At 41.4% G+C, this 13015-nt stretch overlaps 1 protein-coding gene across 1 annotated transcript in view; it reads right to left on the bottom strand.

Moving 5' to 3' along the window:
• GRB10 (growth factor receptor bound protein 10) overlaps positions 1-13015 on the bottom strand; it is a 145927-nt gene that overhangs the window by 46984 nt on the left and 85928 nt on the right. Inside the window, exons 4-5 of the mRNA XM_054285067.1 lie at positions 10403-10619; positions 6296-6437 (exon numbers count right to left, since the gene is read on the bottom strand). Coding sequence (XP_054141042.1) covers positions 6296-6437; positions 10403-10619 — 359 coding nt within the window. The remainder of the gene's footprint in view (positions 1-6295; positions 6438-10402; positions 10620-13015) is intronic.

Raw genomic sequence — 13015 nt, 5'->3', positions numbered from 1 at the left:
CCCTCCTCCCAGCACACCCCCATGGCCAGAGCATCACTTCCAGGTAGGGAGCCTAAACACTCCTGGGAGCTGGGCCAGGTTTGTGTCATCGGAAACAAAAAAACCCCAACAAATAACATAGTCTTGGGTTTGAGCATGACATGCCCTTCATATTTCCAGTAATTCATGTTGGGACCGTAACTACTGTCCTGGCACTTTCCAAAAAGCAAGAACAAAGAGACTAATTTCTTTCTAACACAAAGCTTTTTGCTGTAAGACGCATGAGGAAGCAGAAACAGCAGCTTTGCCTCTGTGCTGATTCCAGTGCTCGGCAGCCCACGTGCAGGGCTCCAGCTGGAGAGCCTGCAGACCCACCTGGAGACCAGCACCAACAGCACCAAGGGCTGCTGGCCTTTAGCTTAGCCCAGAAAGCTTGTTGGACCTCAGATATTCATCATTCCCTTCCTCAGAATGAGTAAATGCGACTTTCAGCACGATGAAACTGATCATGCTGTGAACTCACCTCCACCCTGATTTCAGGACAACATGTTTCCATGAGAGAGGAGATAAGATGACAAGTAATGCAACATCTTTCCTTCCCTGCCAATCAAATTTAACTCTGTTAAAACTTTGGGAAGGTGTTATTTCTCCAAACCAGAGAAGGGCACCCAAAGGCTGCATGTTTCATGCAGTTAGATCACAGCTCTGCAGCAGAGGCCTGCTCTTTTCCTACTTTATTCCCAAATACAATTGCAACTACCTTTAAAAAAACATCTGAGTTAAATATGCTGCAGAGCAATTTATGTATGATTTATTTACTTAGTGTAAGAGACATGTTTCAAAGAAAGATCTGAGAGAAACAACATGATGTGTCATGGCAGATACTCCTGAAAACCCATGTTTTAAAGCAGGGCCAAAGGGAATGCCTAGACTTAGACCTAAGGAAATGACCAGCTTATACCCAGCTATAGATTTGGCCTGTTTAGAGAAAGTAATGCCCTGTTGACACACTTAGATGTCAGTATTTATTTTCAGAATGTCTTGTTGCAAAAGATTGTTCCACTGAAGGATCAAGTACAAAATTTGCTGTGACACACACAAAATCCAACTTAGTACATAATGCCTGCATTATACACAAGTTCATATTTTTATACAGCTTCTCTTTAGAAAATCAACATCCACATCTTCAAAAGAGCCAATATAAAAGTTTTATAGGAAGAAAAATGAAAAAATGTGCATCATAACATGTAATTAGAACAATAAAAACTAAGAAGTCTGTTTACACAAGCTCCCTTGAAGAGTAACTAAATCTGGAAAAAAGAATGACATTAATTCATACCCATTTGTGAATTTAATTTGCTAGAAAAGAGTAAATAATTTGGGTACATCAAACTGCTTTTTGGAAGTTTGCCTGGGCTGTATAGAGGGGGGATGTGAGAAATTTGCCCTATTTTTACAGTTGAAAGCTTCATTGACTCACACAAGATACTTAAGCCTAATATCCTGTGGCATTGCAGTGACCTACATGTAATTATTGCATGCTTTTTCCAAAATATTTGTACACAACCAGAAATTATAACCTAAGTTACCAACTAGCTCTCCATTTATACCAGCAACACAAAGATGGACTTCAATTGGCAGTAAGGTAGCTGTCTGATGTTTTTAGCAATCTTTCGGACAAATGTTTGGTCTTGGTTTGGTGCAATTTTCTGGTTTCCATTTTTCTTAGGCAAACATATTTATCCTGTTAAGCAAACAATGGTTTAAAAATTTTCAGCTGTCCCTTCTCCTGGCCTGCAACCACTTCCCCCACTTCAGACATGGGGTGATCTTGTGTTTGTAGGTGTGCATGAGCCTTACATACAAAGATGTGGGGAAAAGGGAGAGAAAACTATCAAGTGGTCTTGCAATGCCCCTGGTGTCACCCAGAGCATGTCCTTCCTGCTCCTGCCTTTTCTTGCCCTTCCCATGCATGGAAAGTGGGCGTGCTCTCAGAGGTCTGCTGGAGTTTTGGGCTCTGTGGTGATGGGCAGATGGGTGATACTTAGAGGACAAAATCAGGCACAGATGAAGAGGGCAGTGCTTGGGCATGCACTGATCAGGGAGCTCCTCTCCTGCCAGCCTCCTGTCCAAGCTCACAGACAACGCTGCTCTCAACTCAGGGACTTAGGAGCTCTTTGTCAGCTACCACTTGAAGGATCATGGTTTCTCCAAGCACAAGACACCTGCACTGTCTCACTCACCACACCAGAAACTGAAGTAGCTACTGACCCAGCAGCACAACGGGTTGGTACTTCCCATCCAGGTGCTCACCAGCTGCTTGGCTACATCACTAAAACTTCAGCTGTGCCATTTTTTACAGACCCATGTGCTGTTCACTATCAACAACCCAACTTTTAATGTTTTTCACTGTAAAACTAAGCTCAAAGTGGGCTTTTTCCACCTGCAGACCTGAAGTAAAGGATCATACTGCTGAACTCCAAAGAGGCATGTATCTCTTTAATGCAAATAATTTCTGAATGTCTATCACCAGGTTTTTTAGGTCACACAACTCTATTAGCACACATTACCATTGTGGATGTTGTTCAGTGCAGGACAGCCTTTGAAATGTAACCTGAAAGTTCACTGCTATTTCTCTTCTAAGTCTTTTACTTCTAAATTATGTGCCAGTTTTTCAACCTTTGTGTGCTCAGAAAAAAATTATCCACAAGATTAAGTTCTTTTTCTAAAGCAAAGAAGATTATCTATAATTAAAAAAAGCACCCTCTAGAAACCAAATCTGAAATGATTTAAATAAGCCCAACACTCCAGTTTTACCTCCCAGATTGCTTCTCCCATTAAATGACTATTCCATTTGCCTACAGGTGTGGTTAGTTTTGTGCTGCTACTGAAGACCTGTTATTTCCCACTGTTGTCTGTCTTCTGGGGGCAGCTGCAGTACACTGCTGCAGCCATCAGCTTTAAAAGCAGTATTCAGTGCCTGACTGGCAGCAGAGTGAAAGGTGGCATACTGCTTCCTGCTGGGGTGAAATCAGTACCATTACCCAACAGATCTCGTAAAAATATTCTCAAAAAAAGGAAATTATTGCACTTGAGTACCACAAAGAAAATGCTTTGTCACCATGAGAAGACAGAAAAAAGAACCTACCACAAAAAAGTAAGAAAGGTTTATTACAGTTATTTTTCACTGCTTTACTGTTTTTATCTTTCTTTGCTGAGCCAAGAGCAGGAAACAAATGCAGAGCAGTGCGTAAAGCAACGCTGTGAACTGCTTGTTAAAAAAAGCAGTGGCAACTACATGAAAAAAATAAGGAAGAGACTCAGAATCAGTAAGAAACTTGAATGTCAGGCTCCAGCTACAGAATAAAATTTACAGAATAAAATATGAGAAAAGACAATATCCATTTTTTCAGCCAAAAATGTAATTCAAGCTTTATGACCTGAAAGCTTCTTTACTCACTCTTTCATTCACACATGCATCCTTTTCCTATAGGGAACAATATACTGTGAAAAAGTATAACTTTTACTAAAACTTGAATAGAACTGGCATTTCTTTATGCCTAAGGTGTGGTAATATGACATGAGACTCTTCTATATTTAACAAGACTGGATCTTTAAATTCCTCTTGCATAACCCCTACTAGATTTTACCATTGCAGAGTTGTATTTTACAATTATTAAATAACAGTGAGGTGTTCCAGGAGGAACAATACTAACATTTCCTTTGTGAGGAAGTCCTCAGACCCTCCAGCTTCCCAGTGTTGTGTGTGCCACGTGTGATGCCCTGTGTGATCAGAGCTGCAGCACTGCTGGCTGGAACTGCTATTGGCTTATTTACCTGTAAATGCTCAAGAAGCATCAAAGGAATCCACTAGCATCTCATGCATCCCATGTAAACAGAATGGCTCATTCTCATCTCCAATTTTAATCTGTGTTCATAATTTGTAAGCAGAGAACCTGAATTAAGCATCTTGATGTTTTACCTTGGTTAGCATTTAACATTGTATTTATATTTTTCTTAAAGCACAACTTATTTTCCCTAACTGCCATGTACTAAAACTTGCTATTGCATTCCTTTAACTTAGTTAACTTAGCTCATCACTTGTTTTAATTATCAGTAGTTTGTATTGTATTGATGGACATCTATCTCAGCCAAAGCATGTCCTAAAATAATTTACTCAAATTCCCAAAGTACACATTTTTTTAAGGTGTTGAAGTTGGAAAGATGTATAACATTTCTTAAGTTACTAATTTCTTTTTACTCATGATGTTTAGCAGACTCCCGTGAAGGGAACTAAAACGAAGTTAAACAAATTATGAGGAGGCTGAACAGAGAGATTATTTTGTAATCCAATGATATTCCATGTTTAAAATTGAGATAGTTTTCTTCCTTCATGAAGAAACTAAACCTACTCTCTTTTACCATTCATACTTTAAAAACAGAAGGGTTTTTTCCAGTTTTGTTTCTCTGACCCTTCATTAAAGAGAGCAAAGTACTTTGATAGAGAGGAAAAGAACACTTTGCTATTCTTCCCTCATCCAGAGCCAGTGTTTCTCAAATGCCTCCAATGAGTTGATAGGCTGAAATTATCAGTGTATTTACATCTACAAAAGAAACCATTATTGCTCAACATGCTTTACCTCCACAGTTTGTACCTTAAAAGGTTTTACCATATAATGGATTGTCTTTGATTTAAAAATTCAGCAGAAAGCATATCTATACAATATAAATTATTTCATTTTAGGCTTTCAAAACATTTGTCAAAAATTTTTGATTTTAAAGTAAGGTAGAATAATTTAAAAAATTTATAAGGTAAAACTTGTGAAAAGAAAAGATCTTCTATTCTGCCTTTACAGCCATCTTCTCATATACATTAAAAGACCGGTTATTTTTATATTTATCTGCTGTTAAACTACTAGTTTCTAAATTCGATGAAAAACTGACTCACAGATCATTTAGGGTTCCTTAAAGGTTTTACAGAGCCAAGTTTAAGGTGGCTTGGGTAATTTTAGTAAAACATAGAGCTAAAAGGCAAAGAAACCCTGAACCAGGAGGATATTTGGAGAGGTAAACACAGGTTCATCAGAAACTAAAGTTAATTTCAGAAAGACAGCTCTGCTGCTGTCCTGCTGGCAAGTGCCAGGAGGCAGAATTGCCGCTGGTTTTATCTCCCCAGAGTCACATCAACACTGCCTTGGCACAACACCTTAGCCAGTACCTGGGTCTCTGACAGGGCCTTGTGTTAAATTCCCAATGGGATGGGTCAATTTTTTCCCAGGGCATGATTTGGTTACCTGTCTGTCTTGTATGGGTAAGAAATACAGTAAAACCAGTGGAGGTGCACTCAGGTGTCTCTCAGGAAAGGAGGCAGCTGTTTATGGCACTGTAACACAACACAGAACACACAAGGGCACACATCTGGGTCCTCTGCTTGTAGCTGTACCCAAGCCCTTTATCCCTCAGAGAGCATGTAGGAGCTAATTACAAACTAACTGAGCAGTGACACAGAACTTCTCCACATTTTTGGGTACTCAAGAACAGAATTGTTGTAAGCCAGTAGTCAGAGTAGCCCATTTTTTAATTCCCATGGAGATCTGCACAGTTTACAAAATAAAGGTTTAGTCTTCAAGTGTGTTTGAGGAATGATACAAAAAAAGTTAATTTTTTCTTATAGAGTGGAGTAGGACAGAGAAGAAAAACTTCTATGTCACTGAGGTTACTGCTCTGGACCACACGAGAACTCAGTCTGGGTTGTCTTAACTGCCAAGAACCCAGAAAGTTACTCCACCAGCTTTCCATGGGACAACCTTCCCCTTAAATCCCATTACAATGAGCTCTGCCTAGTCACAAGCTCTAAGAACATCTTTCCTTTTTGAGCAGCTTCATGCAAAACAAATAAAACTCCACCATGTCTTTAAAGAATTCAGCTTTTCAGTGTTTTTGTGACACCTAGGATATGCAGTATAAAAGGCACAGATCCTCATCCAACTCTAAGATAATTCACTTGACTTCAGAATTAGTAAATCTTGAGGCTGAATAACAGAATCTGAAGGATATTAAGCATTACTGCTCCATTCACAACATGCATTTATCTGAAAGAGGCTTACTTAATTTTTACACATCTTTCTTACAAACCTTCTAAAAAATGTCAGAAGCCTTTTTTGAAGGTACTCTCTCGGCCAGTGCTGCCCTACTCACAGACAAAGTGCACAAGTGTTTTTACTTATCTGGAAGCTTTCTTTCTGCCTTCAAAATGAAGTAGTCCACTGCTGGTTTGCACACGAATGGATGACCCAAGGTTTCATCCCATACTCACATGCTTACTAGCAGGTTGACTCTGAGGTAAAGATCCAGGGGCCAGCACTGGAGAGCTTGCAGGGCTACAAAGTTCTGGGAAGGGGTTTGGGATGGCCGGCAAAGATGATGTTCGGAATTGCTGTTCCTCTTCTTGAAGACGCCTGTAAACACAGAAGCACTACACATTAAGAGGAGCAAAATGGCACCACTAGACCTGGCTCTCCTGCCCCAGGGTTTGTGATAATGACCCTAAAAACAAGGAATCAAACCCATTCTTTTTCTAGGTAACTACTACACAGTTACAGCAACTCCTAGTGCAAAGCAGGTAATTGCATGTAAAAAATGACCAGTCAGGCATCCATGCTTGTTTTGTTGCTCATAATTTGATTACTTGGGTGAGTAACTGAGGTAACTGTGCAAATAAAATAAACAAAAATATCTATCTGTATTCACTGTTGTAAGCACTAGATTACAAGCTTAAGCTGTGTGTGCCAGAAAGTCAGTAAAGCTCTTCCAAAGCAATGTGAAAGAGGAGAAAACAATGGCAGTCACTCAGAGCCAAATTCCAAGTGGATTTGAAAACAAACATGTACCCTACTGTAGAGTTCTCTAAGCTGAGACTTAAACCAATATTGTCACCTCATTATAATACCAGATTTTATCTCCAAGCAACTTGGCATTTCCTGAGAAATGAAAAGGCAAAGACATGGCTTTAGCAATAAGCAATTAGCTGGAATTGTACCCTCCCACCTTATGCCCGTTCTACAGTTACTGCTCAGACAAGTTTGCATCCACCAAAGTATGCCTCACGAGTCTGCATGGAACAGAGTTTCAGGTTCCAGTTTATGGTACCCCTGCAGTGCCCACACCAACAAAAGAAAAACTAAAACCTAAAAGGAAAAACTAAAAAGCCTAAAAACTAAAAGAAAAACTAAACCAGAAAAGCTGTAAGACCTATTCGTGACTACACAAATGGCTTTTGGTTTCCCTGCTGTCAGAGTATCACCACTGAAGATGCATTAGGTGACCGCAGCACGCTGCCCTTCAATGCCTAAGTAGAAGGCACCATCTAGTGGCAATCATGAAAGTTTCCAAACCAACTATCTACTGGATTTGAAAGGCAAATCATTAAAAACTCAGTTTGCTCTCATTTTTCTGCATGCCTTCAGCAAGCAAAGCCTTCTCAACAGAGATGCCTGGGAAACAACTGCTGAGTTTGCCCACGGCAGCATGTCCCACCCTGGGTACTCTCATTTGTATTTGCCTGTACCTGGGGGATGGCAAAATATAACTACTGTGAAACCTGCTCCACAGGTAACTTTGTCCTGCAATTCAGTTGCCTTGGTATTCTATGAATGAGTCTTACAGATCTGGGGGGGTTGCAATTAATAGCAGGTTCTAACTGTAACTATGAACTATGCCAACAACTACTTGACCTGCTTCATATAATTTATTTTTTTTTGTGCTCCCTGTGTGTGCAGTTCTCTACAGCACAGGGTAAAAGGACAGTGTAAGATTTCTTCAGACCATGACATGTCATATCTGTGCAACAGGGCGCTGTACTGCAAGTTTTTGACTGACCTCTGTTGCGGTGTGCTGTAATGTCCCATTTTAGACTTCCAGGTCACCTCCCAGGTGTGCCTATACCTCTTCCCCCTCACCCCCTTGTTGCGGTGTGTCTTGAGCTTCCCGGTCCCTTTCCCAGGTGTGCCTATACCTCTCTCCCTTCCCCCTTGCCCCCATGCTGAGTTAGTCCTGTCAATCAGGCTCAACATTCCAGCGAGGTGTCCTGTGGTTGGTCAAGTTCAAAAGATGCCCCTATGCCCAGGGGTCATTGGCCAGTCTGGGTGTCGTCCCCCCCCTGAGACCCAGCCCCCCTCACCTGGTTGGGTGGCTCACCTGTACCTCCCCTCCCCCTGCCCCGGGAGATTAAAAGGTGATCAGGCCATGTGCTCGTGTATTCTGCTGGAGCAGCTGCTGCCGTCCAGACCTCTGTAACCATGGAATAAACTTCTGGACATTAAACCTTCCAGCGGAATCCTCTCCTTTTTCTCTTCACCATCGCCAGAAGCTCTCTCTCCTGAGGTAAACGGAGTTCCTGACAAGCCTGGACTTGCTCAGTGCCCAGCTGCAATCTCCAGCAGCCAAGGTATCTCTGGGGTGATTTACACCACAGTTGCTGCCTTTGGCCCAGCAGCGAGGGTCAGACTGGCCCAGGCACCATCTAACTGATAATATTAGATTCATATTCCAATACCCCCTTGCTGAGTGAGTCCTGTCAATCAGGCTTAACATTCCAGCAAGGGTCGGTGTGGTTGGTCAAGTTCAAAGGATGCCCCTCAGGCCTGGGGGTCATTGGCCTGTTTAGGTGTCCCTCGTCCCTTGAGACCCTGCCCCTCTCACCTGGTTGGTGGCTCACCTGTACCTCCCCTTCCCCTGTCCCTGAGCTTAAAAGGTGAATCAAGCCATGCGGTCGGTATTCTGTTGGAACTGTACCCACGTTCAGACCTCTGTAACCATGGAATAAACCTCTGGATATTAAACCCTCCAGCAGAATCCATCTCCTTTTCCTCTTCACCATCGCCTGAAGCTTTCCTCCTGAGGTAAACGGAGTTCCTGACAAGCCTGGACTTGTTCAGTGCCCAGCTGCAATCTCCAGCAAGCCAAGGTATCTCTGGGGTGATACACCACAGTTGCTGCCTTTGGCCCAGCAGCAAGGGTCAGACTGGCCCAGGCACAATCTAACTGGTAATATTGGGATTCCTATTCCAACAGACCTCCACTGTAAGAAGTGGAACCAATACAATTAGAAAGGTGTGGTTTCCTGAAGCTGGGAGTTCTCTGTGCTGTGCTCTGCTGTGGCTGTACAGCTGCCAGTGGAGCATTTACTTCATAACTGATACACACATAAACCTGTGCTCCTAGGAGACCACAGTCAAATCACTCTGTTCTGGTGGCAAACAAGATGGGTCCAGATAACCCTGAATAGAAGCTTCACCATCACCTGCTTTGATGATGATAAACACAGGATGTTCTAGTGTGCATGGAAGTATAGATTTCAAAAAGGCAGAGTGTTCTATAATAAGAGTTGCTAAGTTTTTAAACACCAAAAATAATTTAAGTGATTTGACTGAGATATTTACAAAATTTCAACAGCTATAGGACTCCAGAGAATACATTTTCCAGTACAGCCCCATTCAAGGTTAACTGTGAAATACCTGTAGAACTGATGACATCATTAGCTGACCTAGCTGCACTGCATATCCATTCAAATAGAAAAGTTGCCTGTCTTACATATACCAATCCTATAAGCAATACATCAGTGTTAAGAGTTAGAAGCCACCCCTTCTACACATGGTATTTTTCTTTTATTATACCATTACTTTTCACTTCCTTCAAAGAACAAACTGCTAACTAGCAGGAAAGAAATTAGTTTACCTACTCATGCTGACAGGAGCTGCCTTCCTCCTGCTGCCTAAAAAGATTTTAAGAACCTGTACATCACCTATATACTCTCCCATCACCATCAAGAATTTTCCTCTTGAAGCCTGAATTCCAGTCCTCAGCTTTACAACAGGGGGACACAACTTTAATACTTTTTTTTGGTAATGACTTACACAGTGCACTGAAGTGAGTGAGCTGAAAGTGCTCTGGAAAGAACAGATACCTAACTAAGAAATTCTTCTGTTTTTTTTTTTTGTTTGTTGGTCTTAAACCATTGAGGAAACCTCCACAAAGAGAGAGGAACTTGCTGTGCATCAAAAGTAGTTAAGCATACCCTCATCTGTCTACATGATCTCTTGTGTTTAAAAAACCTATAGGCTGTCAATGGACACCAGACTCGAGAGCAATGGCTTTAACAGTTTGGAAAAAAATCCAAATATGGATATAGCTTCTGCCAACTGGTACCAATGAAACACTTCTACAAATCAGCTACTGCGGAAACATCAAACCTTGACTAAAAGAAGGGTGATAATATGTGGAAATATTATGCCCTACATTTTCTATGCAGAAGTCCAGTCTAATGCTGAATTCCTTACCAAGTGATCTCCTCTTTTAAAATACAGCTCTTTTGAAGCCAGTTCAGGGCACCTTACGGAACAGGAGGCGAGTGCCTTGTCCCTACCTGACAGCCATGATGCGCACGGGCTGGGAGCGCTGCACCCGCTGCCTGGGGGACGTGGGCTGCAGGGCGCCGGGCCCCTGGGACGGCAGCTGGCTGCGGCTCAGCTGCCCGTTCTGCAGCAGCGGAGCCGTCTCCGACTGCATGCTGCACGTGGAGTATAAGCTTTCAAATGAGGAGTTCATGTCGTTCACCAAAGCTTCCAGGTCCACATCGTCATCTGAAAGACAAAATAAAGGCAGCGTAACGCATCTGGAAGCCCCAGGCAAAGGAAATGTGGCAAGAGCAAAGACTAAGTTTCAGTAAAATTGTAACATAATTTTTAAACTACATTTTCACAGTGCAAATTATTATTGAAGAAATAATGTATTTCTCTTAAGAGTAGAAAACCACAACAAGTAAGAGGCAGCAATGGGGATTTGTTTTGTCTTCCATGGAGAAAAGCTATGGACACAGAATAAATATTGCAGTATTTACTCTCTCTCTCTCTATATATATATGTATGTGTGTGTGTGTGTATCACACAAGAATTTAGTGGGATTTTTAATAACGACAACGCTAATGTGAAGCACCACTTCATTTACTGATAAACTGCTATATATTTCCAAAGCATATCACTTACAAATACCTCAGTTTGGCTTGGCAAAGCATCAAGTTTACATTGTCCAACACTGTAATAAATACTTTGAAAGACTAAATAATTTAGAAGGAAAAAAAATTAAGACAGTGCTGCAGTCCTGGAAGACATCATTATACAAATGATTATTACATCTTGTTAAAAATCCTACCATATTTTTGTGACATGGTATTTTGAAGGGCAGTCCAGCAACTTTCATATAGAAAGATCTATCTGCATCCCTGCTCTTGCAGTGTGATAGATAGACTTCTACCTTAAAGAGTACAAAGTAAATCAACCAAGGATGTGGTGTGGCTGGCTGGAGGAACATCAGTCCCTAAAAAGGGCACCAACCTTTCCATATTCGCCACCTTACCTCACTGTAAATAAGTAACTTGTGCTGAATCATTCCTCCTTAACGATCATAATTACTCTGCAAGACAAGAGAACTCTGCAAGCCCTTTGCACTAACCACTCTCTGAACTCCTCTTGCAGAGCACTGTAATTACTCCCTAGCCACAAGTTACATCACTCCCTATCAGGAGTTCAGCAGGCTGACGAACACACACATTGATAGCTGCTTCTGGTTACAGCACAGCCACTGCCTGAACAGCTACTCCTGACCCAACAGAGCTTTGTGCAGCCAAAAATGTGCCCTTATTTTCCAGCTGTATCAACTGGATGGCAAAACATACCATTGCTGCCAGCAAACTTTCTGTCTCACAAAACTCTTCATGACAGGGATGGAAAGCAGAGACAAGCGATGGAGCTGGCAAACACACACTGCTTTGCACCTTAAACACACTGTGTTTTCTAATATCCATTATTTTGCCGTGTTTTATAGGTAAATTAACCATCAGAAGCAGCTTGCAACCAGCTGCACTATTTTCTTTTAGATACCATAAATGATTTTGTACAAATATCACATTTCTTGAGGATATAATGTAAAACAGGCATCACTCAATTTCTGTCCACCAACAACATGCCCTGAAAACCATAATGAGATCTGAACATGGCATTTACATGGCAATTGTATTGGGATGCTGATGACCTCCATTCTCAGTGTTGGGTGAACAAAAGACCTGCTCAGAATTAAACAGGTTTCTGGTCATGCCCCTGTACCTGTGCTCTATTTAGTGACCTGAAACACCAAGTTTCTCACTGCAAGTCAGTAGGCTCTTTATAGTAAAGTAACAGCCACTTAGAATGTACTCAAGAGGATTTCAAGGTTTACACACGTCAAAAAAAACAAAAAAAACCCAAAAAAAACCAAAAACAAAAAAACCAACAACAACAAAAAAATCCCCCAACAAAACTGAAAGGGAAAAAATCACCATATCATCCCACAAACAGGTTTCTTCCTTTCAATTCTTTATGGTAATTTCCCTCAATTTTTGTATTTAACAGCTACTACACTACTGCTAAGACTCACCTTCACTAGGTTACACCATCTTCTCTGTATGTCAGTTAGCTGATGCATTTTCAACAATCTAAGCTTTGCTTTTCTTGGACAAAGTCTACAATAATTTTCCTGCTATTTTTAGTGATCTTGAGACAGAGCTGCAACTTAAATTTCATTCCATCCTCCAGATTCTTATCCTATTTGGAGAGGACATATCAAAAGCACTTCTTGAGCAATCACAAGGGAACCACAGAAGTAGGAGTATAAAGAGGGAGAGGCCGAATTACAAGGCTTTTAAATTTTATCATTCATCTAAAGTACCAAGCTGCAGGGTGTCAGATGGCCGTCAAGTAAAAGCTTAGGGGTTGGATGCAGGAGACATAAAAGATAGACCCTGACCACAGAGCCAGGGAGTAAATGACAGCAACTAACAGCAATTGTTTAGCATGGTGAAAAGCAGAAAGGGAAGAAAGTCGAGGCATATATTCATTCAGTGGAAGTCCATATGGCTTGGTCCCTGAGGGTGCTAATTTATTAACAATTTAGACAAAGCTATTAGCGTGCAAGATCATTAAGTTTTCAGGTGATTGTAACATGG

The sequence above is a fragment of the Melozone crissalis genome, unplaced genomic scaffold (assembly GCF_028551555.1).
Source record: "Melozone crissalis strain CALT ecotype California unplaced genomic scaffold, PUWL_Pcris_2 ptg000042l_1, whole genome shotgun sequence".
NCBI classification, from domain to species: Eukaryota; Metazoa; Chordata; class Aves; order Passeriformes; family Passerellidae; genus Melozone; species Melozone crissalis.
This window is presented reverse-complemented; position numbering and strand designations above follow the sequence as displayed.